Genomic DNA, 27,585 nt, shown 5'->3' with positions numbered 1-27,585 from the left:
ACAACTAAATAAACATTATTTGCTTATTAAGATAGTGTGTATACTAATGAATTTAATGTTGGATTTATTATCCAATTTTTTAAAAAGGTACTAGATATACTAAGATTACCTTGATTTTATTGCAAAAGGATTACAGGGGTAAGGGATATTAATTAAATTCAAAGCTTTTTACAAGTTTCCAAAATTATTTACGTCATTAGCAACAAGTCCCTATTTGACTGTTGCACTTCATATTTTCAAAGTGAAAAGGGTAAGAAATCTCAAAATGCAGGATTTGAATTGGGCTTGATGATCTCTAAGTTTCTGTCTTTCTTCGAAACTTCATGAATCTTAAATTTTTTTAAATGTGATAATGAAAACATCCTTTAAAATATCCCCCTTTAATGTTTGTTTTCAAAAGTTTTTTTTTTCTCCTAAAACTGTAACAGATGAAGCCTCCCACCGTGATCGGTCAATTCCACACCCTTTTCTTTGGATCGGTCCGAATGTTCTTCCTCGGGGTGTTAGGCTTTGCAGTCTATGGGAATGAGGCTTTGCACTTCAGTTGTGATCCAGACAAGAGAGAAATAAACCTCATCTGTTACAATCAGTTCAGGCCAATCACTCCACAAGTAAGTGTTTCTGTGTGCACAAATGTAAACCTTACTCTACACCAGATAAAATTGTTTTCTTTTAAATGTAAAATAATGTCATAATAAGATGAAGAATATTCTAACAGGTATTATTTCTAGAATAATTACCTTTTTTACATATTAGCTGTATATTTCAGGTAAATTAATTGGAGTTGGTCAAGAGTTTCTTCCAAGTCCAGCATTCTATTATCTATTGATGTTAGAATTATACTCCAGGCTTGTAATTAGAAAATGGAAATTGAGTAGATACTGAAATAATATATTTCATCATTATTAGTAATTGGTAGGTGATGACAGTAAAATATGACTACTTTTTCACAATTACTAAGTGTTTAAAGTTTTAAACTCTAAACATCTTGGTAATTAAATGAGATTATGTCCAGCATTACCACCTTCATTATATTATTTTTATCCTCATAAGACTTACAAAACTTAGAATTTTTAAATTAGCCTCTATTGAGGGTCAGTGAATTTTTTGTGTGTGTGTGTGTATTTTTTCATTACGTGTTGATTGATTTGACTAAGATATTTCTGACATACTTTAGGTGTTCTGGGCATTACAACTAGTGATCGTCCTGGTTCCTGGAGCTATTTTTCATCTTTATGCTGCATGTAAAAGCATCAATCAAGAATGCATTCTTCAAAAGCCCATCTACACTGTGATTTATATCCTCTCTGTTTTATTAAGAATTAGTCTAGAAGCGGTAGCATTTTGGCTTCAGATTCACCTCTTTGGTTTCCAAGTAAAACCTCTCTACCTATGTGATGCTGTGTCTCTCGGGAAAAAATTTACTACTATAAAATGCATGGTGCCAGAACACTTTGAGAAGACCATTTTTCTCATTGCAATGTATACATTTACTGTAATTACAATAGTCTTATGTGTTGCTGAGATTTTTGAGATAATATTTAGAAGATTATGCGTTCTAATTAGGCAACGACCAAAAGGTTGATTACCTACTGTCATGCCAAAATTATTTATCAACCATTTTTATTTAGTTTTATCTCATTCAGTGAGTATCTCAATTTCAAACATAAATATCTGTTTTTCAAACTAACCTCAGTGTGTCTAAAATTTATGTCTAGTATAAAATACAATACTCAGTTCTAAGGCAGAGATTCTTGAACAAAACTTTTGTTCCATTTTAATTTTGTCACACATTAGGAAATATACATGGAACTAATGTTAACTCATTTTTAAATAGTACTTTTACAGAGTTCTTTCATACACAACATCTTAATCAATCACAGTATTTTATGGCCAGAGAAACTTTTATTAACTCTTTTACACAGAGTAGAAAAATGAGGCTCAGGGAGATTAATATATGCAATCCTAGGATTCAGCTTTCCTAACTATAAAGCCATTTCCCTTTCCACTTAACTATGCAGCATAAACTTTGAGGATGTAATTATTGTTGTATTCATGTAAAATATAACTTATTTAAGTGCAAAAGTTGTCAATTAATTATTAAAAGAGTTATTCTATAATTTGATGACTAACTTGAAGAAATGGAGCACTTACATTTTTAATATTATACTTATACCGTTTTCTTGGAATTTTTAATATTAAATGGTATGGTAATATGGCCACCAAATAAATAAAAAATGCTATGGAAAATACTGTGCATGGTTTCCTTGTTGCTTGTTGGAAAAAAAAACCCTCTGTGCTCATAGATATCCTACAACTACAGTTTCTATATTCAAGATTATTGAAATAGTAAGTTATATTTATATTAAGCTAGACTTCCTAAATAGCTATGAAATGATTTCAAACGCAATTTTTTAAACTTTTTATTTTATAAAGGAGTATAGCCGATTAACAATGTTGTGATAGTTTCAGGTGTACAGCAAAGCGACTCAGCCATACATATACATGTGTCCATTCTCCCCCAGACTCCCCTCCCATCCAGGCTGCCACATAACATTGTCAAAGGTAATTTTATATTAATTCAGTGCATTTCTTTTTATCTGCCTGTCTTACCAAGAATCACGTCCATACGATATCATTTAAAAACTTTATGTAGGGCTGCCTTATACTGGTGCTTTATTAGGGAAATAAGTATAGTCAGTCAAAAACTGAGGTTTTCCATTTTTTTCTTAAGCATTATTCAACCTATGGTTGATACCATGAATTTCTACATTAATTTTTAAATCGTTGAGGCTTTCTCCACAGAAAAGCACAAGAAAAAATCCAATTTACCTTCATTCAACAAATAGCTGCATAGTATCGATTATTAAACACGTACCACATTACAAGTTCAAATACAAAGATAAACAAGATGTAGTACCTTTATAAGATCATATTCTAGTGAGGGGCACAGTGGCATGACAAGAGGCTGGGGGCTGTTGGAAATAGCCCCCTCTGAAGGGAAAGACTATTTGCTCATTGTTTTTGTTTAGAATCACTGGCCCTTAGTGATAATAAACAGCAACAATGTCTAGTATGTTTTATTCTTATTTTTAAATTATCTGTAGATAATATACCCCTTATTGCCTGTACCTAGGGTGGACTGCTCCGACCAATTCTCCCACAAACACACACATCTTCAATATGGGTCATATTTTCCTGCATCTTTAGAAGGCATGTAATTTTTTATTGGATACCAGACATTGTGTGTTTTACCTTGTCGGATGCTGAATATTTTTGTCTTCTCATAAATAATTCTTAAATTTTATCGTGGGGCACAGTTAAATTACTTGGAAACAGTTGATCCTTTGTACTTCCTTTTAAGCTTTGTTAGATGGGACCAGTGTAGCCCTTACTGAAAGGCTAATTTTGCCTCGTTACTAAGGCAAAACCTTTCTGAGTGCTCTATGAGATGCCTCTTTGGTGCTTTGGAAATGTTATCTTTCCACCATTCTCAAATTCTTGAATTCCTTCCTCAAGCTGATTGACTCATTGTCTTAGCCCATTTGGGCTGCTATTACAAAATACCTAGACTGGATAGTTTATAAACAAAAGAAATTTATTTCTCATAGTTCTGGAGGATGGAAGTCTGAGATCAAGGTGCTGCATGTTCAGGTTCTGATGAGAGCCGTCTTCTGTGCTACAGACTTGTCATTGTATCCTCACATGGTGGAAAGAAGGCCAGAGAGCTCCCTAGGGTTCCTTTTATAAGGACACTAATCCCATTCATGAGGGCTCCCTCCCCATGACCTACTTACTTCCCAAAGGTCCCACCTTCTAATACCATCACATTGGAGGTTAAGATTTCCAAAATATGAATTTTGGGGGGACACAACATTCGGCCCATTGCACTCATGGTTACAACAAAAATTGCTGTAGCTACAGGAAGCAGGTTTTTGCTGTGCCCAGGGAAAGAAGGGAGAAGGGGCAAAATGACATTCTTCTTGTTTGCCTCTCAGGATTTTTCTAAGGGAAGATCATTGTTTAAAAAAACCAACAGACTTCCCTTTAATATCATTGCCCACGCACAGGCAAACAATTTGATTTATTCTTATTCTGATTCATCCTAGGACATTGTCAAAGTATGCTCCTATTTAAGAGGATTTCTACCTTAGCTGTTGGAAAAAGTAACTATTCTCAGTTCTGTGCAAATCTTGGGTATTGTTCCTTTTAATCCTTTCAGGTAGCTCTTTTTCTGCAAAGATGTTTAAAGATGTTACACTGATCAGGACTCAGTCGAAGACCCTTTACAGATCTCTGGAGCTCTCATGCTTTGTAGCTTCTCCCTCTAAGGTAGTCTGTCCTATGAAAACTAGCCTCTTTAGCCCTGGACTCTCTCTCCTCAACTCACAAGGAGGAAGGATAGCATTTCTAAGCCACTAGAGGAACCCTGGTCACCTCTGCTTCTTTTAAGTAAACAGTCCATATTGTTATGTGTAAAGATACAGATCCTGTGAGAGTTGGTTTGGACAGTCTTTTCAATTCCTTAATGATCTATACTATTCTATGATTTCATTTTGTTAGTAACTATATCAGGATTGTTAGCACACAGCTATATACTCCTGGATAATAAATGCTACATAAAAATATAGCATTTATAAAATATAAGATATTTAAATATATGTAATATAGTTTAAAATATAAAAACTGATTTTTCTAACTAAACTGCAAATGTAGCAAAAATTAATAAGAATGTCAAAGCTAAACAAATAACTAACCACTTGAAAATATATTTAAACTTATTCCATAAAAAGTTGTTGGGTCAAATAAGGTAATTCAAACTGAAGTTTTTCAGTTTGTTTATAAATGAACAACAGTCAGAATATTACATATTAAAACCTATAAGATATTGCCAAAATTGCAGTGCATGGCCAATTGACAGTGGAAAATACATTTCTTTTTAAAAAATAAACAATAAATGTAATTCAAACAGCAAATGTGAGAACTTCAAAATAAAACTAAGGAAAAGAAAAATAATTTAATAAGGATAAAGAGAGAAAGTAATAAATTAGAAAACAAACAGCATACTATGGATAAATCCAAAATTGTTCTTGAAAAAACTATAAGTGTGGCATATCAAATCAAGTGTGGAAGTATATCCTTATAAGATTTTATAATATATATGAAGTTATATATTATCACTTGAAGTACACTGTGATAATTTAAAGATGTATACTATTAAATACAAGACAACCAGAAAAACAAAACAACAAAATTTTAGCTACTAAACCAACAAAGGAAATTAAAACATTCAATTAATCCAAAAGATGACCAAAAAGACAAAAAGGGAAAAAACCAGATGGGACAAATTGAAAACAATAACAAGGTAGTAGAACTAAACTTAAAAATATCAACAGTTACAATAAATATAAAGAACTTAGCACTCCAAACTAAAACAGGGATTTCTGACTGCATTTTTTAAAAAAATCCAGATCAAATTATTAACAAGACCCCACTTTAAATATTTAAATATTTAAATATTTAATATTTAAAATTTTAAATATTTTTACAAATAAATAATAATAAAAGTGGAAAAAGATATATCATGCAAACAGTAAGCATCAGAGAGCTGAATTAGCTGTATTAATATGAGAAAACTCAAGCAGATTTCAGGGCAAGGAATAATGACAGGGATAAAAGAGACATTTCATAATGATTAAAGTATAATTTCATTCGGAAGCATAACAGTTATAAATGTGTATGCCACCAGTGCCAAAATAGAAGAAGCAAAGCCTGCTAGAACTGAAAAGAGAAATAAATCCAATTATAATTAAAGATTTCAACATTCCTCATCAGTAATCAATTGACAAAGTAAAACATCAGGAAGGAAACAGAACACTTAAACATTACCAATAAGCAACTTGAACTAATTGATATTTAGAGAACACTCTTACCAGACAACAGCAGAATATACATTTTTTTCAAGTGCAAGTGTAACATTCACCAAGAAAGTTCATTTTCTGGGTCATGATAAAGTCTCAATGACTTTGTTTAATTCACAATAGAATTAAACTAGAAATTAATAAAAATAAGATATCTGAAATATGCCCAAATATTTGAGAAACTAACAATACATTTTTATTAACCCATTGATCAAAGAAGAAATTACATGGAAAATTTTAAACTACTTTAAACACAATTTATCAAAATTTGTGGAAAGCAATTAAAACAGTTCTCGACAGCATTTTAAAAGTTCTATATATTATGTTAGAAAAAAAGAATTTTTAGCTTCCACCTCAAGAAATTATTTTTAAAAACAGTTTAAATACAACTTACATAGTAGGGAAATAAAAATAAGAGCACGAAACATTGAAATAGAAAACTGAAAGACAATAGAAAAATCAATGAAAGGAAAAGCTGGTCTTTGAAAAGATTAGTAAAACTGACCAATTTCTAGCTAGACAGATTGAGATAATAAAAGAGAAAATGAAAATTACTCATATCATAAATGAAAAAAGAAAGAAACATCACAACAGAACATTTAAATGATTATAAGGAAACGCCATGAACGATATTACGCCAATAAGTTTGATAGTTAGATGAAATGGAAAAATTCCTTGAAAGACACATATTACTAAAAACTGACTCAACAATAAACAGAAAATATGAATATCTCTATACCTATTAAAGAAATTGAATTTAAAATCAGAAGCTTTCCCAGAAAAAAAACATCAGGCCCAGATAGCTTCATTGGTGAATTCCTTCAAATGTTTAAGAAATAATACTCCACAACCTCTTGTAGGAACTAGGAGGGACTATTTGCCATGTCATTTAACGAAGCCAGCATAACCTTGATATAAAAAATTCTTAGCAAAAATAGTCTAGCATATGTAATACAGCAATATATATAAAGATAATACATCATGTTCAAGTGGGGTTTATCCCAGGAATGAAAAGTTTTTTTAACAGTCAAAAACCAATTAATGTAATTCAACTAGATTAATGGAATAAAGGGAAAAAAATCACCTAGTCATCCTAATAGATGTGGATAAAAGCATTTGATTACATAACACCCATTTATAATGAAACAAACAAACAAAAACCCAAATCTCTCACTGTAAAATGGAACTAGCTAAACTTGATAAAAAGCATCTGGAAATATCCTATTTAATAGTGGAAGAATGAATAATTTCCCGTATAATTGGGAAAAAAGGTTTAACTTTTGTTTAACATTGAACTGAAGGCCAATAAGACTAAACAAAACAAAAATTACGTATATATTTAATATATACTTATTCAATAAATGCAGTAAGACAAAAAATAGAAGATATACAGATTAGAAATGAAGAAATATCATCTTTAGTCACAGACCTAATCATGTAAATAAAAAGTTCTAAAGGATGTGCTAAAAGTTACTAGAATTTGTAATTAAGTTATCAAGATTAAAATTTCTGTAGAGCAATAAAAAATGAAATTTAAATTTAAAAATAAGATTTACAATAATATTCATTAAGTATGAAACAGGTAGAGATAAATTTTACAACAGATGTGCTAAACCTGTACAGTGAAAACTACAAAATGGTATTGAGAGAAATTAAAGATGTTAGGGCTTCCCTGGTGGCTCAGTGATTAAGAATCACCTGCCAATTCAGGGGACACGGGTTCGAGCCCTGGTCCGGGAAGATCCCACATGCCGCGGAGCAACTAAGCCTGTGTGCCACAACTACTGAGCCTGCGCTCTACAGCCCGTGAGCCACAGCTACTGAAGCCCGCGCGCCTAGAGCCCATGCTCCGCAACAAGAGAAGCCACCGCAATGAGAGGCCCATGCACCGCAACGAAGAGTAGCCCCCGCTCGCCGCAAATAGAGAAAAACCCACACACAGCAATGAAGACCCAAAGCAGCCAAAAATAAATTAAATAAAATAAATAAATTTATTTTTAAAAAAAGAAATTAAAGATATTTTAAATAAGTGGAACAATAAACCAAGTTCATGGTTTAGAGGCCTTAATCTTTTATAACTTTGGTCACTCCAAATTAATGTGTAGATCCAATACAATTCCAGTCAAAATCCCAGAAAGCTTTTGTAGAAATTCATAAGCTGCTTTTAAATTTTATATGGGATACAAAAGACCTAGAATAGCCAACATGATTTCAAAAAAGTAAAAGTAGACGACTTACATTATGTATTCTAAAAACTTACTACCAAGGTACAATAATCAAATCAGAGGAGGTTTGGAATGCAGATAGGCATGTTAATTATAGGAACAATAGAGACCAAAAATAGTTCAGCACATATATAGTTGCTGTTTTTTTTAATTCTCCAATTTAATTCAATGGTGCTGGAACAACCAGATATCCATGTTGAAAAAATAAACAGCAATTTTTTACCTCTACCCCTGTCTCAGCCATGGACGTGTAAATGGACCTGGCCAAGTCATTGGTCTTCTCTTTCAGTCTTCTGCTAGCAACTGTAGGGAGAAAAAAACAACTCTATTTTAGGGGATGCTAAACAATCAGAATGTGAGCCTCATATACTGGAAGACAAATTTCTACCGTAGAGGGTGTACCCAAAAGAGAGAGCTATAGGTATATACTACCCTTATTACATTGGTTGAGTCCTGTCGTTTCCCATCAAAGTATTGGTGACCACAATTAGAAAGTTTTGCTGTGAGAAGACCACGAGTACACTGCAGTCCAGGGAATAGTGCAGAACATTTAACTTTTCCCACCAAAACACCAGTCAGTTCTGGTCTCTCTCCCTTTTCTTCTTCCTGTGGTTGCTCCTATCCCCTATCTCTGCCCTCCCCTAACTTGCCAAGGTTCTAGCCCCAACCTGGAGGGTGATATCAGGTCCTTCAGCAACTGATCAGAGTTGAAAGGAAGAGAGTTAGGTCTTTCTTCATAGTAAAATATCAGCAAATTCTTAATTGTAAATCATCAACTGGAAAAATCAACTTCATGTTGTTAATATTTACTTTGTTTACACTCATAATTACTAGCTGTGACCTGGTGCAAGTTAAATAAATTCTATGTGTCTCATTTTTCTTACCTGTAAAATAATGAAAATGATAAACACCTTCTTTGCAGGGTTGTAGTAAAGATTAAATGAGTTGATTTAAAGTCACTAGAAACATGCCCGATACACAGTAGATGCTTGGCAAACTGCTAGCTAGTTATTATTGCTTTGTTGTGGCAGGGAAGAGTTGAAACAATTCATATTTGGTGAATGTAACTTCAATAGCAAGAAGTGTAGTTTCTGACCAAGGCAATCAGGCTAGAGGGTCTGACTTGAAGAGAGTGGAGAAGGCTTAAAACATCAGCCATGTACTGATGATTCACTAGGGCACTGGCCCTCAAACTTGAGTGTGCCATTAATATTCCCTAAAGACCTTTTAAAACTACTGATATTTAGGATCCAACTCAGAACAGTTAAATCCGTAAGCCTGGGCGGGGGTACCTAGACATGAGCTTTTAAAAAATTTCTGGGGTGGGGCTTCCCTGGTGGTGCAGTGGTTGAGAATCTGCCTGCCAATGCAGGGGACACGGTTTCGAGCCCTGGTCTGGGAGGATCCCACCCACATGCTTTGGAGCAACTGGGCCCGTGAGCCACAACTACTGAGCCTGCGCGTCTGGAGCCTGTGCTCCGCAACAAGAGAGGCCGCGACAGTGAGAGGCCCGCGCACCGCGATGAAGAGTGGCCCCCGCTCGCCGCAACTAGAGAAAGCCCTCGCACAGAAACGAAGACCCAACACAGCCAAAAATTAATTAATTAATTAAAAAAAAAAATTTCTGGGGTGAACTTTAAGGACAACCACAGTTGAGAATCAAGAACTAATAGGAAAGAATAAATGAGACATCATAAGGACAGAGAGATGATTCTGCTTTGCTTCATTAATTTCTCTACCAATCTAGCAACTTCTGACTGGATAGTGGGAATAGAGCAGGAGAAAGAAACCATACTATCTTTGTCTGTTCAGGCTGCTATAACAAAATGCCACAGACTGGGCAGGTTATAAACAACAGAAATCTGTTTCTCGCAGTTCTGAAAGCTGGATGGTCAAGTTCAGGTGCCAGCATGGTCAGGTTCTGGTGGGAGCCCTCTTCCAAGCTGAGGACTGCTGATTTCTCATTGTATCCGCAAATGGTGGAAGGGCAAGCTAGCTCTCTGGGGTCTCTTTTATAAGGGCATTAATCTCATTCATGAGGGCTCTGCCTGCATGACCTAATCATATGCCAAGGGCCCCACCTCCTAATATCATCACCTTGGGCATTCAGTTTCAACGTATGAATTTTGGGGAGACACAAATATTCAGTCCGTAGTACATACATTCTCAACTGGTAATGAATGTGTTGCTGAAATTGGGGAGAATACAGAACTCAAGTTTCTTGTAAAACAGGCAGCCTGCTGACTGAGGTGATGTACTCTGCAAAAAGGGATAGACAAAAATGTGGACTGGAGACAATACAGGGACACGGAGTAGGTTCTGCTGAGGTTGGGGGTGGGGATAGGGTGGAGTGTTGATTAGAAAATAGCAGGCAGAGGGGAATTTCAGAGCTTGAGATCTTGTTTCTTGGAGATGGTGTGATTCCAAGGAAAACCAGTTTTAAGATGAACTCTCAAAACTGGGGACTGAGATAAAATAAAGAAATAAAGATTAAGGTTACTGGAGGAGGTAAATAAAGTGTAAAGTCCTGATAGTATGGGCTGGAGAGGAGAGAAAAAGAACTGATGATGTCACTGATGGTAGAAGGAAAAGTTGATGCCTACCTACAATGGTATGAGTCGGCAGCATTGAGCAAGAGCTACTACCTGAACGCCTTATCTGTGCATTGACAAGATAGTAACTGTCAAATGACTGCAAATCGCTCATTACTCTCCAGAAACAAACGATCTACAAATTATGCATTCACTAGTGTATACGCTCTCCAGCTCAGAACAAAAGCTCAATTTTCTTTAAGCTTAATGTGTTAGTGTTTATGTTGAAAAAGTATCTGGTTATTTTATCCAATGTGCCCATACAGAAGAGTGTAATTTAAAATTGAAACACATCATCTCTCATCTTACGCAAGAATTGAACTTAAAGTTTCTAAAATTAGAAAAGCTTCTGTGGACGCTATTAATATAATCTGAGGTACTGGAAACGACAATTCCTGAAGGATGCCAAAGGCAATTCATGTCTTTACCTTTTCTCCCAATCAGCAAACATTATTTTCTTTTTGTTTTTCCCTTTCTACCCATCCTTCAGCCACAAAAGGGGGGTCGAGGCTGGAAACAGAAGAGAAATAAAACAAAATCTCTTCTCCCTCCGGCCAGCGGCCAGCAGGGAGCGCTGGTGCCATAGGCGGTATCACCGCCAAGCTGCTCCACCTCCTCTCGGCTCTATAACTGCTACGAGCCAGGAGCACTGAGGTTGTCCCTGCTGCGAACCCGTAGTTGCCTCGGTGTCGCTGAGCAACGGGAAAATGGGCGGGATTTGCTTGCGCGTTAGTGCGCGCACCCTCCCAGACGGAAGCGGAAGTGTCGGTGGCCGGCGAGTAAGAAGGGCTTATTCCTGGAGTGGACATGGCGGCGCTTGCTCCGCTGCCCCCGCTGCCCCCGCTGCCCCCACAGTTTAAGAGCATACAGCATCATCTGAGGACGGCTCAGGAGCATGACAAGCGGGACCCTGTGGTGGCCTATTACTGTGAGTCTTTCCGAGTCGCCGCGGTCCTACTTACCCTGCGGGGCCCACACACCGCCCCCTGGTTCTTAAGGCAGGCCCCGCTCCCCTAGCTTTAGATCTGAGCTTTGACCTCTGACCCGCCCTGGGAATCCCTTGGGGCCCCTCCCTCCTCAGGGATCTCCACCTTCTCTCCGCCCCCTCGAAGGCCCCAGAAAGGCAAAACTTCAAAAGCACCATGGTGTCCACGACCTATCCAGTCTTGTGCTTAAATATTTTTAAACAGAATACTTGGGCTCATGAGCTCTGGAACACACTGTTCTAAGGTTTTTTTATTCTGCATGTACAAGAGCCTCCTATCGCCGCCAGGGAATCCTGATAATAACCTGGGTAGTTAAGTAATTGAGTTGGAGCTAAAACGAAGGTAAGTGTCCCAAAGACAGTAGTGATGTGGACAAAAGGAAGATTGACTAGTTGAAACTGTAGTAATAAGTGCAGGTGAATTAGGGCAACATGCAAGCCCATTCAAAAATTCATCAATGGAGAGGAGCTGCTACAAAACAAGCACTTGGATTTGTCCATTCCCCCTTCTGCATTCAAACTACCCTGTTCCACTAATGAGAATTCATAGTCTTGATTTTGAATAATACCTGGGGTTGAGACATCTGGTAGCAATAGTCTCACTTTGGTTGACTGTGATGCTTATAATCTACAGGTGATGAAAAACACAGATTAAATTTGTTGACACTTTTTCCTTCGCAGTGAAGAGAGTAGGTCCGGTGAACTTTATTTCATATTCCATACTCTAACGTTACTGCAAATAAAACACGTGGCTAAGCAACTATAAAGCTTCTGAAAAGGATTTTTAGCCTTTTGAAGCTCAATATAATGTGTCCTCTATTGTGGACGTTATGAGATTAGCTAAAATATGGTCCACTGTCATCCCTGCCATACTCCAGGTGACCCCATTTTCATTTCTCAAATTGCAAGGCCCTTTCAGACCTCCACGTTCTTCACTGTCTTGGACCGTCTTCCTTTCTTCTCCACTTGGCAGACTCCTTATGATTCAGGGTCTAACTCAAATGTCACCACTTCTGTGGGCAGTAAGTTGATTACTCTCAAGGCTTTACCTCAGCTTGTTCAAATCGTAGCAGCATTTTTCCATTATACTTGTTTTTGAGGTTCCTCAAGTAGGGACCATTAGTCTTTCATTCAGCTTGTATTTATTGAGATTCTATCTATATGAGCATTACCAGGCACTGTGACTACAGTTCCTGCATTCATGGAACGTACATACTATGGGGTGGGGAGATGAAGCAATAAAATGAGTATATTATGTAGAATATTAGAAGGTTACAAAGAAAAATAAAGCAGGGAAAGTATAGGGAGTACCAGGAGTAGGGTGGTAGGAAGTGAGGAAGGGATTTCATTTTTAGACTGGTCAGGGAGAGCTTCATTGGGTTCACGTCTGAGCAAGACTTGAAAGGAGTGAAAGGCAGGCTTTGCATCACCGGGGAAAGAGTACTCTCCATAGAGGGGGTAACAAGCACAAGTCTTGCTTGAAGGAGGATCAAGGTGACCATTGTAACTGGAGTGATAGAGCAAGGAGAAAAACGATGTGATTAAAGTCAAAGAGGTTATCTCTTATAACAATGAAATAGGAACCCTTGATTCTGTGTAAAACTAATCCCTGTTTATGGGTTCTGTATTATATACCTTTGTGACTGCCCAGAGACCCTTTATTTCCCATGTCATTATCTTCCCTCTTTTGCTATTTCTTTCTAAACTTGCCCCAGTTTCCTTTATTTAAAAAATAAAAGGAGCTCCCACTGTGACATTCCCCTAAAGTTGCAGTCCTGTCTGCCCAGCCTCAAAGGTAAGCTTGAAATAATTGTCTGTAGTTGTCTTTACATCCTTATCTCATAGAACTTTTTCAGCCCATTGCAGTCTGGTTTTCATGCTCATTATTTCACTGTAATTGCTCTCAGCAGGGTCATGAACAAACATTTTTATTGCTAAATCCAGGTGACACTTAAAAAATATTTTTGTTATGAAACATATGCATGTTAAAGAACATATATAATCTATATAAGGAACAGTAAAATGAATGCTAATGTACTCACTATATTTGCTGCTATTAGACTTAAATGTTTGCTGATCTGACGAGTGTGAAATGATGTCTCATTCGAGTGAAATTTGCAATTCACTGAGCCTTAATAAAGTTAAGCATCTTTTCACTCGATTTATGAAATCCTTTGATGTGCAAAAGTTCTTAATTTAAAAATATGGCCAGTTTATTAATCTCTTCCTTATGGTTCATGTTCTGATTTTCTAGGCCTTGATTTCTTTTTGTATACCTTATTTGGGACTTTGGCTTCCTGAGTTTGTAGGTTGGTGTCTTTCATTAAATTTAGAAAATTTTCTACTATCATCTGTTCAAGTACTGCTTGTCTGCTATCTCTATTCTCTCCTGCAGTTTTAATTAGGTATGTGTTGCATTTTTCTCCTTTAGCTTCTTTGTCCCTTAATGCTTTCATAGTTTGTATCCATTTTCTTTCTGTGCTACATTCTGTATAATTTCTTTAGGTCTGTGTTCACCTCCACATGTCCTATTGTAGAACCCATCTGTTGAGTTTCTATTTCCATTTTTTATTTCTAGATGTTCTCTTATTTTGTTTTTAAATCAGCCTAGCCATTTCTGATAATCTTTTGTTAACTGTGTTTTTAAAACACTCTTACTTCTTTAAATGCTTTAAAAAATATTTAACGTTTATATTTGCTGTCTGATAATTCCAGTGCATGTTATATTTTAGGTGTGATTCTGCTGTCTAACAGAAGATGGCTCATGATGACTTTTTTTCCTTGTAATTTATGCTCTAGACGTACTAAACCAGTGCTCTTCAAACTTCAGTATGCAAATAATTCTACGGGAATCATTTTCACAATTCTCAACTTCTGTATGTTTCTTTCCTGACAAAGTTCCTTTGGTCAAGGTAGCAAAGTAGTATGCTTCTTCTCTTTTTTTTTTAATCATCTCCTGTTCTCAGTTGCCCTTCTCCTACTTTAAAGAAGAAGGACATACTCTGATGCCTCATTAGCATTTTTATGGTGTATTGCCCTGGAGGAGAAGGTGGAAAATACTCCAGGGTGTCCAGAAAAAAGGGACAATTCAAATAAGTTACTGGTATTAGTGAAACCCCCATTAATTAAGGTATTAGGTAGAGCTTCCTACCTTTCTCTGTCTTATTTGGAAGAAAACCAGTCAGAGCAAAGAATAAGCTTTTATTTTAAAATGCTGGGCATGAGAAAGAAAAGATGTCAAAGGAATATTCTAACATATAACTTTTTATAAGGGGAGCGGTCAAGAATGAAACTCAGAAGAAGGAGGAATTGTTCTTAGCTATTAGCAACCATTGTTTGGTCATTTTGGATCTTATCCAGAGGAGTGCAGAGGGACAGTTTGCGACCAAGATCAAGTGCAAGGGGGTGTGGGAAGGGTTAGCTGTGGGGACAAGGACATGAACGTACCACATTGGAAATTTCTCTGTATTTCAGAGTCTCTTACACTTGTATGTATATATGTTAAGGGTAACATCTCATGTTCAAAATTGGCCTGTGTTGAGGTGTTCTGAAGTTTCAAAATGGTAAGAGTTTTCATTATATGACCTTACCTTTTTGTTCTCTGTTCCTTACTAAAGTGTCATTCCGGAGGTAAGAAACAAAAGGGAAATGCTGAAGTGGGGCAGTGCCTTATTTCATCCAAGTCACAAGCTCATGTAAAGGTCTTTAGGTTATCAAAATTTTAGAATTAGAATTCAGAAATGAGGTGGGTACGTGTTAACATATTTATTCGAATTAGAGAAGTCATATTTTTCTGAAAAAAGTAAACCTCCAGTGGCTGATTGGTTTGGCTTTAACAACTGGTTTTGCCATTTATGTAAAATGGTGGACATTCTCCTTAAATGAGGTAAATCTTTAGCTCTGAAGTGTTTTGTTTTTTCAGAAATACATTTAAAACAAGTGACAAAATTAAAATATTAAAAAATTTTTTTCCTGCCAGCGGATGTTGAAATGAACAGTATTTCAGTTTTCCCAATCCTGTGTCACTGTCTTAGGATAAAAAGAAGCCTTTGAAAGAAAATGATGAGTCTTTCTTTATAAGATCTTTTCTGAATACTTCACAAGAATTGAGAAAATGAATACTCTAATGATGGGGTGACAGATTCTTTTCTAGTCTTAAAACAAATTTTGAGGCAGACCTAATTAAAATGTCAGCTAAGAGATTATTAACAATATTATTTGATGATAAGTGATGATGTGGTTTTTAGCCTATAACCCAGAAGGAATTTAAAGAATAAAGTGATTTTGCTGTGACAGAGCTTCCATTCTCATCTGCTGCTTTATATGAATGAATTTTCTCCCTTGTTAAATTCATAAAAATGAAAGTAGGAATAGAACCAATACTCTACCCTGGTTCATTATGAGGATGATTCATATTAATTCATAGATAGGCAGTTTAACTCATTATTTCATGCATTTCCAAGAAAATTGTACTATTTATACTTAATGATTATTAAAATAAATAATCATGTTGTCTTGATCAATTATACGTAATCATAATTGCCAAAACTCAATTCCAGAAGAAACATTTTAACACATAGTACCTTCTCTCACAGGAAGTTTTGTCAAAATTTCAATTTTTATATACTTTCTGTTGCAGAGCAGTATGATAGGATAATCAAGTAGGACCTTTGAGCATACAAATACATTTTTTATAATAAAATTCTATAGGATAAGTAAATAGAAATATGGGTTAAAAGAAAATACAACAGTGTATTATTTCTGACTCTTAAAAAAAGAGCTTTTTGTATCTTAAAATAGATTATAATAGATACCAAATTGCTATGGTATTTACAGTTGAAAGAGTGATATAATTTTTAGATGTCAATATTTGATGTAGTACGGAAATTACATTTTTTTACCTGTTTAAACTTCTGATGAGAAGTGGTAGATGTCAACTGAAAAATGTGTGAAGGGATACATTTCTATAAACTTAGAGCAAACAAAAATATTCTAAATTCCTAGAGCAAGGAAGAATTTTTTGTGAGAAAAAAATTCAAGATTATTTTGCTAAAGTACTTGCTGATTTATAAAAGTTCCATATTCTCTTTTATTTCTGAGGCTTTATATATGTTGCTCTCTGCTTGGAATCCCCTCTGACTTCCTCTTAAGCTAACTTATGCTTACGGACTCAGTACTTTTTGCAGATTGGTTTTCCTGACCTCATAGAATGCTCTAGAAATGGTTTCACATATGTCCCTCATCTTGATCACATTGTGTTATAACACTGTTATCTTTCTGTCTCCTGGATTCTCCTGGAGGACAGGGATTGTTACCTTTTTTTCACCTGGCACATAATTGGCATTCATAAATATTTAATGAATGCCATTGTTCTAAATATTATGAATATTCCATTCTTACTAGAATGTAAGCTCTGTGAGAGCAAGAAGTATGTCTTAGTTGAATCTCTTAACTCCTAATACAGTACCTAAGCCATGGTGGATAATTGTAAATTATGTAATTTACATGTAATATCTGTTGATTGAATAAATGAACTATACGGTAATTCTTAGTTTTTTCACATGCTCTTACTACAGTAAGGAAACGTAATGAAAAGAATTTCAAAACACAGTATTTTATGACTTGTGGGTATTAGATTAAGTCATAGATATGTCATAGGATGTGCCCATTGTGCCTCCTCCTTTCCAGTATTTTGTGATTTCCAAAAATGATTTATATCTGGCCTTAATGGGAATACTCTAGTGTTTTATCATTTTTTAAATTGTTACCTTAATATTCCTACATTTCTAAATTGTTTGATCTTTTATTTTCTTTTGAAGTCAGGAATGAGTGTTGAAATAGCATAGATCAAATTACTTTTTGACTAATATGCTTAGTGTTTACTTCTCTGAACCTTTTAATATAGTAAGTAATAACAAATTATTAAATTTACTCATATTTGGAACATCTCCTCATTCCTGGAAAGAGTCCCATTAGATTTTTTTTTCATTAAACTTTTTATTTTGAGATAATTGTAGATCCACATACAGTTGTGAGAAATAATACAGAAGATCCTGTGTGCCTTTTACCCATTGTGCCCCAATGGTAATATCTTGCAAAATTATAGTACAGTATCACAACCAGAACATTGACATTGACGCAATCCACTAATCTGATTCAGACTTCCCTAGTTTTCCATGTATTCATTTGCGTGTGCGTGTGTTTTTAGTTCTAAATAGTTTTGTCAGGTGTAGGTTCATGTATCCATCACCGTAGTGAAGATAGAGAGCAGTTTCCTAAGAAGAATCCTTCATGTTACCCTATTACAGCCAGAACTTTGTTTTGGGGGGAAGTTCTTTTTTATATTTGTCAATTTCTTACATTTAAAAAATTCGACTTGAGCTAATATTGATGTATTAAAGTTTTCTAGAATATCTTTCATATCTGTCAGATTTTCAAATTTATTAGTTAAAAATTACAAAGTTAACCTTCCCATCCTTTCCTCATACCTATCACAATCAGCCAGTCATCAAACGTTTAAAATTTTACTTATCTCCTTAGTTTCTCTGATATCATCCCCTCACCTTACATCTAAGCTATTGACATAGCTTCCTACCTTCTACTTCAAGCAGGTAATCCCTGTTGCTACTAAAAAGTTCTGCTTTAAATGCTTAGTGGAAAAAAACACAGAATAAAAGAATGATAAAGTTAACTAAACATTTAGGAATTGTATGTGACGCAAACAGTACAATTAATTTATAAAAACGTTGCGTTAGGAAAAAATATTTCCAATAGATGAGAGACAAAGGACCAATATCCCTGATATATAAAACACTCATATAAATCCATTTAAAAAAAACCAAAACTAAGATCCCCATAGATAAATGGACAAAGAATATGTATGTACTACTAAAGGAGCGAATACTAGTTATTAACATTCAGGTAAGTTAAAATGGCATACCTTTTTTGGACTATAAAGTTATGACTCAGTGCAAATGAGTATATGGTGAAATTTTCATTGACGTGGCTGTGTGAGTTGGTTCAAAGTTTTAGAAAGCATTTTGTCAGAGTGTTTGGAATTGTAAAACTATCTGATGTTCAGTAATTCCAGTTTTGAAAAGCTTGTGCTTAGGAAATAATCACTAATATATTAAGAACTTTATGCAGAATTCTCTGAATGATTATTTACACATTTGTGGCAAGCTGAAAACAACCTAAATATATATCATTGTGGAAATGGTTAAGTAAGTTATGGTATATCCATTAGATAGAAAGTGATGTAATCATTTAAAAATTAGAAAGCATCTTTTGTAACATGGGAGAAAATTGATATAAAAATACAGGATATAAAATTATATATATACTACGATTTGAACTTTCTTATATGTACATAAATACATATACTTGGAGAAGAAATTGTGGCTTTTAGGTTTATGTATGGTTTTCTTTTGATTGTCTTTTATTTTTAATGTTTTCTATTCTGTAAGTGGGCATGTCTCAAATACTAAAAAACAAAAGCTTTATTAAAAGCAAAAATTTTTTTAAGGGTACTTGTGGTAGCTCCATCTGACTATCAGAAAAAATATAAGTGCCTTTAGGAGCTACTTATGATTTGAACATGGCATCATCTTTTGTAGTTTCAATCAAACTGAATTTCATTCCATTTCTAGAACCTTACTGACTTTCTGTTGTCTCCAAGCCTTCCAACATTGTTCTCTCTCCCCTGGTACCTCTTCCCTTCTCTACCATCCCCGCTTCATTTTTATCCTTTGGATACTAACTTGAATGTCACTTTTTCTGGGAGACCTTCTCTTAAACTCCCTAGTTTTAAGGTGCATCATCTCTGTGTCCTCATTATGCCTTGTATGGCTTTACCTAATTGCTTTTCATTTGCCTATTGTGTCTTCTAGATGGTAAACTTAAGAAGGCTGCACCCTGCTGGGAGCTCTTTATTCATTTATTGTACCAGGTAGTGCTAGGCCACTAGACGTATTTACACAATAAAGAATAGGTGCTCCAAAAATGTTAAATTGATCTGAATTTTAAGGCAACTATGGTCCCTACAGAGAACTATGGCCTTATAGCTGTCACTGAATAAAGAGGCCAGATGACTAACATTTATGTAGCTCTTGGCATTAATAACAATACTTTTCTTCAGGGTATCTGATTTGAACCTTATAGTTATCCTGGTCCTTTTATTAGTAAGTGATGGAGCCAGGACTTGAATGACAGATTCTAGATGAGAAATGGTTATATGTAAAATTGTTGATAGTAGGTAGTAATTAGAATACCACTTACAGAGTGAAGGTAAAGGCACTAGTTAAATTGGTGAAAAAGAAAGGGGGAGCAATGAAGATTCCTAATAAGTGGAAGAAATGGAGGACAGGCTTGATGTTATTAACATATCTCTGAGCTCTGTATGTCTCTCTCTGTTTTTTTTTCCTTAGTGAAGCCAGAAAATACTTGTCTCTACTAAACATGGGCACCATATGATAACTATTTTGATTCTGTGAAGTTTGGTGTTGTGGATAAAGCTAAAAGTAGAAAGACTCCTTCCTTTTAAATTTGCTTAAGTAACTAAATACATAAAGTTTCAAGTTTGTTTTTTTAAAGTTTCCTCTAGGGGGTGATATTGTACAGTTAATAGACATTCAGTGAACGTGTACAAGTGTTCTTTCAGAGTCATGTTTATATGATCATAGGAAAATTAAATGTAGTTTTCAGGAAGTTGTAAATACATATGGTATATTTCATATACAAGATATTATAAGATGCACAAGTGTAAATTTTTAATTTAGTTTAAATAAAGGCTGAAAAATATTGGATTTTTTTATTGATGGTGGATATTAGGATTAATAATCAGTTGCCTGTTATTTTTTTGTTGTTACTCATATAGAAATTGGATTTTTTAATGACAGATAAGCTTAATTAAGCCAATAAAGATAAGCAGTGGCTTTTTTTTTTTTTTTTTTTGCTTATTTCTGAACCTGTAACGATTAATTTGAGCCCATAGTCCTCTTATCTAAGTACTTATCATTTTTTATTATAAGCTGACTCGGGATACTTTACTGTAGCAATGACAGGTTAATAAATAGGCACAGAAAGCTGGACTACTGGCTTATCCATTAGTACTCCATTCTTTTTGTTTTTGCAAACATATATGCAGACATGCATTTTATATCATAAAATAGTCTTTTTAATAATTACTCCTTTTTTGAGTAAAGTAAATCATTTTGGTTTTAGACTCTTTCAACCTGTTTCTGAGGTTGAGGGGACAGGATCAGTGTAGTCAAGTAACTGGTCCTTATCTGTCATTGTCTTATGTTTGGCACCCATGCAAGTTTAAACCATCTGTGATAAGATTCTTTTTTTTAATGACAATTATGATTGTTCAAAGTGAAAGCTTACATCCTCTTGAGCAGCACAGGTTTCAGTGCTTGATAAATTCTCACTTTCATTCAATTCATCATGTATTTTTCTGTGGCTTGTCCAGGTTTTTTGGTTTTTAGGTGTTTTTTAATCCCAGTTAATTGTTTCTCTTTGGAAACACTTTGGAGTCCATTGTACCTCCACTGTGGGCTTATTAGATATTCCTCTTTGTTTTAATTTTTTTAATGGTTGCTCTAGCATTTACAGTAACTTGTCACAGTCTACTATCATATAACACCTCACATATAAGGTAAGAACTTCACTTTCTTTTCTCCTGTCCTTTGCCTGTAGTTGTTATGCGTTTTATTTATACATAAACCATAAACCCTAGAATATATTTTTTATTTTTTAACCATCCTTTTTAAGAAGATTCATAAAATGAGGAAATACAATTTTTAATATATTCCCACATAATTACCATTTTTAGCACTCTTCATTCCTTTGTGTAGATCATTTTAAATCTGGTATCATTTTCTTTCCTGTTGAAAAGTTTATCATTTCATTCGTAGGATTGCCACCAATTCTTTCAGCTTCTCTTGTGTGAAACAAGCTTTTATTTCATTCTTATTTTTGAAAGATATTTTTGCTGGTTAAAAAATTTTAATTTGTCAATTGTTTTTGCCACACCTCCCCACCTTTGGAGGGGAGGATTCCAATTACATGTATGTTAGAGCACTTGGTGTTTTCCCACACCTCACTGAAACTCCGGTTTTGTGTTTGTTTTTGTTTCTCTTTTCAATCCTTTTTCTCCCTGCTTTAAGTAGTTCCTATTGCTGTGTTCTGAAGTTCACTAATTTTTTCTTTTATGGTGTCTAAACTACTATTAATCCTGTCCAGTAAATTTTTTATTTCAGATAGTATATTTTTCATCTCTGGATGGTCCATTTGTGTTCCTTTGTGTATGTTCTATTTCTCTCCTCATTTTATTCATGGTTTCCATTAAATATATTTTATAATAGTTCCCCAGTATTTTAATGTCATTGTCTGCTATTTCCATTATTTTGTCATTGTTTTATCTTATCTTATTGTTTTATCTTAGGTTCACATTCTTCTGCTATTTGCCATCATTAGTCATTCTTGATTGGTAGCAGGACAGAGTGAATTAAGTTCTTGAATGTCTGTTCTTGAAGGGATTTAATGCGACCAACAATTAAGTTAATTGCTGTTCAGTTAGATTCTTTTGTGCTTTATTTTGTTTGTTTTTAGCTTTGGGGAGCAGGTCTAAAGTAGTCTTTGCTTTAGGGACAGGTTAACCCTATCACTAAAGCATATCCCTTTGGGGGTCTCTACTGAATATCCTGGGTAAGCATCTGGGGCTCTCCACTCCTTTTGGTTGGAACTTGAATGCATCCCAGCCCTGTGTGTGCTCTGGGGACAATCCAGCTCACAGCTTCTGCTCATTCTTTGGCCGTTTGGAGTTTTCTCTTTCACATGCACATGGTAGGGTTCTCCTGAGCCTCAGGTTTACCCCTATACAGATTTCTGGATTTCTTTTCTTCATAGCTTCATCCTCTTCAGAACTCTGCCCCTCAACTTACAGCTGCCTCAGTCTCCGTGAACTCCAGTCTGTTTTCTCAACTCAGCTAGAGGACTGTGCTCTGCTTTGGACTCCCCTCCTACTCCTTAGACTGGGATGTACCTCCAGGCAGAATGCTAGGCTGATATTGGTGTCACCTCATATGTTTCCTTTCTTCAGATGTCTTGGTCGTACCATGTTTGTTTCCATTGTCTGAAAACTTGTTTTGTATATTTTGTCTAGTTTTTTGGTTGTTTACAGTGAGATAGCAAATCTCACTACTCCATGTGGTCAGAATTAGAATCTGTGTTCTCATTTTAGTAATCAAATCATCACTTGGTGTTTGCTAAGTACCAGCACGGTCTTTTAGTAGGAATTCAGAAATAGCGAACTTTTTCTTAAAGCTACTGTATTATGACAGAAGCTCAAAAAAATTTGTTTAATGAAGGAATGAGTGAAGTAAATACCCTTTATTAATATATATTCATTCATACTTTGTTTTTTTTCTTTGATTTGGAGGTCCATTCACAAAAGATAATACTAACCATATAGCAGGGATTTATAATAGACTTATGAGTAGAGTAATATATTCAGTTCTATTTATTGGAATAAAATTTGCCTTTACACATCAGTGTATAGCATAATGATTCCTATTTGAGTGCTACATTAATTTAACCTATTAACTCATCACTATTCACAATTGTTTTTATACACCTTTTGTGTGTTTATATCATGCATTTCATATTTTTAGATTTCTCATGTATAAGCAAGGGTGTGTTAGAATGTTAATGTTTAGATTTAATGTTCATACCTTCAGGATTAGTAAATGTTTGTCTCCTAAATGTTTCACATTAAAGTTAGGTTGGAAAGTATTTAATCCTTTTGCAAATATGCCTCATTACTCATCTTCAAATAATATTTATTCATAAAAATAAACACATTTCCTTGATGAAATAAATCAAATATATTTTCTTATACATGATTCTAGCTACATATTTATTCTGTTTCAGTAGGTAACTTTCCATGTTAGACATTAATTTTTCGTCGTACTGCTGCTGCTACAATGAATTACTTGTCCTGAACAGAGTTCTATATGAAAGTGATGCTTTTTTCCATCCATTATGAAAAAAGATCTTTTGGTGTATTTATTAATTTTCATAAGTAGATTTAATGTCTTTTCATTTTTGTTAATATTAGAAAGTGTATCTTGTGATACAACTTAAGAATTGTAAACCATGTAAGATATTCAAAAATGTAAAAGGCCAACTTTTATCCTAAATCTTTCCGGGTCTGAGATGGTTCTTTCCAGTCCTTCGATTAAAGGTGTTGCTTTATAATAATGTCTTTGTAATTGCAAAGATTGAATATGCATGTAAGCCAAGAAAAAAATGCATGTAAGTGAAACCATTAAACTATGTTGTCATTACACTATATTTTGAGTATCAGCCATTTGTATTAAGGTTAACTTTTAAAGAACAAGAAGCTGACATTTGTTTATATTTGTGTTGTGAGGGAGATTGATGATGGTTGTGGTGATAGTGAATTGGGAATAATTTGATTTTTGCTTCAAAGGAGATACAGATAATCTTCATTTTTATTGTAAGCAACAGTAGAAGTAGTTAAGAGTAACATCAGAAACAGATTTGTACTTTCTACATACGAATAAATCACTTTCGCTTGGTAGCAAGAAAGTGCTGATTAATTTTCTGCATGTTTGCTTAATGGGCTGTTACCTATGCTGGATAACCATTTATGCCCAAAGTTGGTCCACTAAGTAGCTAACTACACTCCATAGATGGTAGGATTCATATATTGTTCACTACTTTGATAAAGTAAGGAGAAAGACCTCCTAGGGAAATCAAACTGTCAGTACTGTATTTCCTCACATTATTGTGTTATTGTGTTGACTAATAGTATATATAGATAGCGAGTAATTAATTAACGTCTACTGAATTTTCTGTGTGTGTGTTTGGGTGAGGTTTTGTTGGAAAGATGTTTGAAAAAGTCATTTGAGAGATTGGGAAGATAAGGAAATCAGTCTTACACAATTAATATAAAATGTATTCAGAGAATGGAGAAAACAGGAGAGAAGATGGTAAACAAAATAGAGAACTTTAATATTTTCAAACCAAATGTTTCACATAGGATGCAAAATGTCGGCACATCATAAAAATTTTAAACAACTGTAGCTTGTGCTCAGTTTATAGTGATGGAAAGTGTATTTTACTTTGGTCGAATAAATAATACTGAAATATTCAATTATAAAAAAAGGTATTAAGCTCATTTGAGGTTGATAATTATGGTATTTATAGTGATGCTGATCTGCCAGTGGTCTCTGTTGCTAGTATGTAGGCATAGGGAGAGAGTATAGTTGGGCTTATATATGAGTGTGCTTTTGCCAGAGGAATGTAATAAAAAGATTCAGGGATAGGAGATAGGACAATAAAGTTCAAGAAAAATCTATCATAAAATCAAAGCTGGTTGCAGAGGGAAGTTAAAGGAGAAAAGACTGGTTGTAATGAAGAAGTAGGGCAACACCAGTGAACTGGAAGCCTGTTGTAACAAGCAGAGATTAAAATTGGAAGAAAAGGAATTATGCTTAGAGTGAGTGCTTGATATACTGATATTGACAGTACAGCAGTTTGAGATGGTAATTTAGTTATAGGGTGACTGGCATGTAAAGGAGAGTACGTACAGTTATTGGAGATCATTGTTGATAAGAATTGAGAACACAGCACTGTGTATGCATAAGAAATAGATTTGCTTTTTTATCACAGAAAACTCAAAATTACAATTGCTAAGTAAAATAAGGATTTATTCCCTCATTTAAAGGAAAGTCTGCTCTTGGCAGTACCCAGTGCCAGTGTGCCAATTCCATGAAGTCATCAGGGACCCAAGCTCTTTCTAATTTCATGTCTACAAACTAGCACGATTACCAAGGTCGCCTTGTGGTCCAAGATGTCTGCTAGAGTTTGTCATCCCATTTCTATTCTTGGCAGCAAGGAGGAGAAAGGGGAAGGAGTCACTAAGGTCTTTCCCCTGCTGTCATTCCCCCTTTTAAGGTCCAGAAGTCTCTCCCAACAATTTCTGGTTATATGATATTTGTCTTAGGTAATAACATGGCCATATCTTGCTTTGAGGAATACTGGGAAATACACTGTTTTGGCTAGCTACGTTACAACTCCCTAATAATGTGTAGGGATCTAGTTTGTAAAGAACACGGGGAGAAAGGATGCAGGTAGACAGCTAGAAGTCTTTGCCAGAAGTGTTGATTATCCATGTGAACAGCGAAATTTTCAAGATGGTGGAAAGACAAGGAAAGACCCTGAGGTCCATGGGCAATTACAAGCATAACAATCCAATGGAAGAGAATTATGGATTATGGAGAATTATGGATGAGCCCTAGACCAGCGTATTTAGAAAACATTGAGAGAACACTGTAATAGTGGGATGCAAAGAGAAAACCAATCATACTTGCCAATTCTCTTTTTCAATTCTCTTACACTGGAAGGAATGTAAGAGAATTAAAACTCATTACTTGAGAGGACTGCAAATAAAATGATTTTTTCAAGTGGCATTCAGGTTTTAATTAAGACAAAGAGGAAGAAGGAATCTGAGGAGAGGTAGGGGGGTTTGCTGATTCTGAAACAGTAGTTCCAGGGAATATGGTAGAAGGAACAAGGCTGTGTGGAGAAAGTACAGTTTACAGTTGAGAAGAGTAAGGATGCAGTGAGCAGTGATTCTTAACCTTTTGCTCACCTACCCACGAGTTAAAAATAATTAAACACAAATCTCCAATATTATGTAATTATTTATAAATAACTTTTCTGTATTGATGTACTAATACTATATATGTATTATACAAATACTATATGTGTTATAAAAGATATGTAAAAATAGGAACTTATAAAGAATGAGATAGACGTATCAATAGAAATGCTGATATCTTCCTCCCCACACTCCTGCCAATCCCTGGGATCTTATAGGTCTCAAAGGCTGCAGCCTCAGTATAGCTTAAGGTGGGGACTCTTAGGGGAAATAGGAGCAACCTAGCACAGAGTTGATCCCTACACTCAACTAAAAGCCTTCCCCTTAAAAATAAGAGCAAGAACACTTAAAATTCTTCAGAAAAAAATTTGTAATACCGTAAGACATAGTAAGATTAAATTTGGAGGAAGAAAAAGCATATTATCAGTTACAGGTATTATCATGTGAGATGACATTTAATCTGTGATCTCAGTGAAATCAAATAGCCAAGACATATAAAAAGCAAAAACATATTAAGGAACCACAGATCATTAGAGAAAGAAAGGATTATTTATTGAGTGTATTTGAGACAGATGCCAGTAACTGAGGTGGATGCATGTTATTAAAAGTTAAATTCAAAAAGGAATTTAACTGGAAAAATCATAACTGAATATCCAGTTTCTTAGAGATAAAAGAGCTTTCCAAGCTTAGAATTGATCGGGGGAAAAATCTCTTTGGGTACATAAATATTTTAAGCTTCTGTGTTTTAAAACAATATTCAAAAATTGAAAGATGGCACAATATTTGCAGCCAATATGTTTATTTTCCAAAGAGCTCATGTGATGCACTTTCAATTAAAAAAAAAAAAAATGCCACAAAAATGCTGGAAAAAAAGACCAGAACAGCTCACAGAGAGGAGGTGTTGGGGAGTTCAGTCACAATTACAACAAAAGCTGACTGAAACAGGTGCAGAGCTTGAACAACTCAAGAGATAGGACTGGTTCGAAGAGGGGAGGGTGTTCAGCCATGCTTCAAAAGGCGTGGAGTGGGGAGAGGTGATTAGAACCTGGTACTCAAATGGGTAAACGACCTGGACATGTTGTTAAATGTGACTGGTTAAAAGAAAGAGAAAAAGACAAAATTTAGTCACACTTGTGATTAAAGCGATGGATAATAAGTGCTTTTTTTGCTT

The 27,585-nt window shown here is 34.9% G+C and overlaps 2 protein-coding genes across 7 annotated transcripts in view; both read left to right on the top strand.

Annotated features, from left to right (window-relative positions):
- The window catches only part of GJE1 (gap junction protein epsilon 1), a 98,314-nt gene extending 95,421 nt beyond the window's left edge, over positions 1–2,893 (top strand). For both annotated transcript variants that reach the window (XM_082405583.1, XM_082405584.1), the window contains 2 exons: positions 429–611; positions 1,178–2,893. In XM_082405583.1, coding sequence (XP_082261709.1) covers positions 429–611; positions 1,178–1,585 — 591 coding nt within the window. In that variant the 3' untranslated portion in view covers positions 1,586–2,893. The remainder of the gene's footprint in view (positions 1–428; positions 612–1,177) is intronic.
- An 8,587-nt stretch (positions 2,894–11,480) lies between these two features.
- Positions 11,481–27,585, top strand: part of VTA1 (vesicle trafficking 1) — a 72,712-nt gene continuing 56,607 nt past the window's right edge. Inside the window, exon 1 of one of the 5 annotated variants that reach the window (XM_082405563.1) lies at positions 11,481–11,665. In XM_082405563.1, the coding sequence (XP_082261689.1) occupies positions 11,545–11,665 (121 nt within the window). In that variant the 5' untranslated portion in view covers positions 11,481–11,544. The remainder of the gene's footprint in view (positions 11,666–27,585) is intronic. The other 4 variants (XM_082405562.1, XM_082405560.1, XM_082405564.1 and 1 more) reach the window with 4 other exon arrangements.

This window comes from Balaenoptera borealis (assembly GCF_965194805.1).
Source record: "Balaenoptera borealis genome assembly, chromosome: 9".
Taxonomy (NCBI): domain Eukaryota; kingdom Metazoa; phylum Chordata; class Mammalia; order Artiodactyla; family Balaenopteridae; genus Balaenoptera; species Balaenoptera borealis.
This window is presented reverse-complemented; position numbering and strand designations above follow the sequence as displayed.